The sequence below is a fragment of the Octopus bimaculoides genome, unplaced genomic scaffold, assembly GCF_001194135.2.
Source record: "Octopus bimaculoides isolate UCB-OBI-ISO-001 unplaced genomic scaffold, ASM119413v2 Scaffold_117217, whole genome shotgun sequence".
Lineage (NCBI taxonomy): Eukaryota > Metazoa > Mollusca > Cephalopoda > Octopoda > Octopodidae > Octopus > Octopus bimaculoides.
Genome location: NW_026380777.1, coordinates 14900 through 17302, shown reverse-complemented (window position 1 = coordinate 17302; position 2403 = coordinate 14900). Strand labels below are relative to the sequence as shown.

General features: G+C 34.0%; 1 protein-coding gene across 1 annotated transcript in view; it reads left to right on the top strand.

Annotated features, from left to right (window-relative positions):
* Window positions 1-211: 211 nt before the first annotated feature.
* The window catches only part of LOC106880201 (glutamate--cysteine ligase catalytic subunit-like), a gene marked incomplete at both ends in the record, with an annotated part of 15186 nt that continues 12994 nt past the window's right edge, over window positions 212-2403 (top strand). The window contains 2 exons of the mRNA XM_014930057.1: window positions 212-324; window positions 1077-1163. Of these exons, the coding sequence (XP_014785543.1) occupies window positions 212-324; window positions 1077-1163 (200 nt within the window). The remainder of the gene's footprint in view (window positions 325-1076; window positions 1164-2403) is intronic.

The window sequence follows — 2403 nt, the reverse complement described above, 5'->3', positions numbered from 1 at the left end:
AATTTTTATTTGAAACTTCATAATAATAATGCTTAATGTGATTTACTTTGATATGAGTTTCAAGCTTCAAGTGGCTGTTTTATTCTATCTACCTTCCTCTCAACTCTCTGTCTATTTAGCTGTGTATCTATCTGTTTACTAACCTATACAGCAATCTATTTAATGACAATGCTATCAATTTAATGAATTAAAATATTTGTTAATTAATCAGGTGTTGATGAAATGATGTCCAAATTTGTTGCCCAACTTCTTGTTAGAGACCCCATCACTTTATACAAAGAAAAAATCGATCAAGACATTATGAATGATACTGATCACATTCAGGTAAAATATATCTATCGAACACTTTTAATAATTTACAAATAAATCTGTGGGAACCATTAAGCTAGAAATTAATTCTATGATCAACACATTTCTTCCTCCCTTGGGCCTTCAATGCTTGATCGAGTCGTAGATGTGCTGTTGTGTTGTATGTTGTACCCTTGGTGTTTTAAAATTAGTGGAACCCATTCTTATTTAGGTCTGAATGTTACTGAGTTCTTCCAGAGAGAGAAAGAGAGAGAGAGACAGATTGATAGACCAACTGACTAACAGACAGACAGACAAATTGACAGACCGATTGACTAACAGACAGACAGGCAAGCAGACAGTGTTGAAAGGAATGAAAGTGAAAGTAAAAGAATATGTAGAGAAAGCCAAAAAGTATTAAATGCAATAACAGGGTGTGGGTGGTGGTGGGGAATGTTGAAGAACCAGAAAGATGAGAATGATAGAAAAAGTTATGAGAATAAAGAAAAACTAATTGTAATAAAGTAAACAAAGAAGAGATGGACAACAAGAGAAAAGAAAGGTGTTAAAAAATGTCAGCTATTTCACAATGTATTAAAAAGTGCTGACGGTTTTGAAGTGAAATAAAATTACTTTTCTAATTGAATATGCAGTTAAATTTTAAAATTGAAGTTTTCAAAAAGTTTTTGCACAGTGTAAACTTCAATAATTGCTTTCTTCTTGTAAAAGTTACATACTCATAAGTAATTCCATATTCATGACTGAGGTTGTTTAACATTCTGTTTCAGACCATTATAGCAAGTAACTGGCACAGCATAAAACTGAAGCTTCCTGATGAGAAATCCGGATGGAAAGTGGAGTTCAGAACAATGGAGGTAAAATCTGACTAGAAACTGTTTCTGTAACAGAGACTTTTGTTTCATCCTGGACAAGTTCAGGTGTAGTCATGGGAAGAGATTTTCTTCTCCATGGCCAAATCTGCCTATAAATGCTAATGTTTCATCCCTTATATTAATTACTGCCAATATAAATACACTGTCAATGTATTAACATACAGCCTATACGTTAATTTCTCTGCATATATATATTTATATTATCACCTATGTATGTATGTATGTTATCAATCAGTTTCATTTCTGTATTTCTTGTCAATAGAGAAAGAGCCGGACTCTAACATAGATTCAACGCTCCTTTATTGGAACTTTTATCAACATCATCTAGGTATTTGTGCATATGTGTGTGTGTGTGCAGTATTTGGTGTTAGTGTTTGCGCAGATTTGTATGTTTGTTTTATGGATGCGTTTTTATGTATATATTTTCATGTCTAGATGCATGCATGTGTATTTATGCGCTAAATTTTTGGAAAGTTTTACATATCTTTACAGTTCCATTGATGGCTTGAATCTGTAGTCTTCTAATCAGCCTTTTTCTTTCAGGTTTTGAGAACCCTAATTTTTCCAGGTTTTTGTTGAGGCAGTTCGTTACATATCCCAATGCCCCAACAATCACGGGTATGAATCTGAACTTGTAGTCTGGATGGAGTATCTGCAAATTTCTCAATAGCTCGGCGTAGTTGTTCTCTTTTTCTCTAATCTTTAGTGTGATATTAACATCCGCAGGACAGCTGATTTCTACTACTGTACACAGTTTCTCTTCTCTGTCCCAGATTACTATATCCGGTCTATTTTCGATACTGATTCCACAGGGTCTGCATCGGTTATTACATTGCAGCGCTTTGCCTGCCTCTCTGTCCCGTATGTATGTATGTATGTATGTATGTATGTATATGTGTGTATATGTGTGTATATGTGTGTGTGTTTGTGTATGTATGTATGCCTCAGAGCTGTATGACCTTTATTTTGCTTGAATATTTACATTCATACCGACTACCTGTGCCGAGTTTATTTTTGTCACTGTCTCTATGTTCCCTCATTATTCCCTGCAATCTTTTGCTGTTGGCACCACCAAAATAAACAATATTATAGTTAAAGATGTGAAACTGTCATGATTTTTTTAAAGATAACTGACAAAAAAAGAATATGTCCCACATCTAGCATGTGAATTTCCTGTTTTTCCCCTTGTCATTCTTCTGCGTCATATTTTTAATTATATATA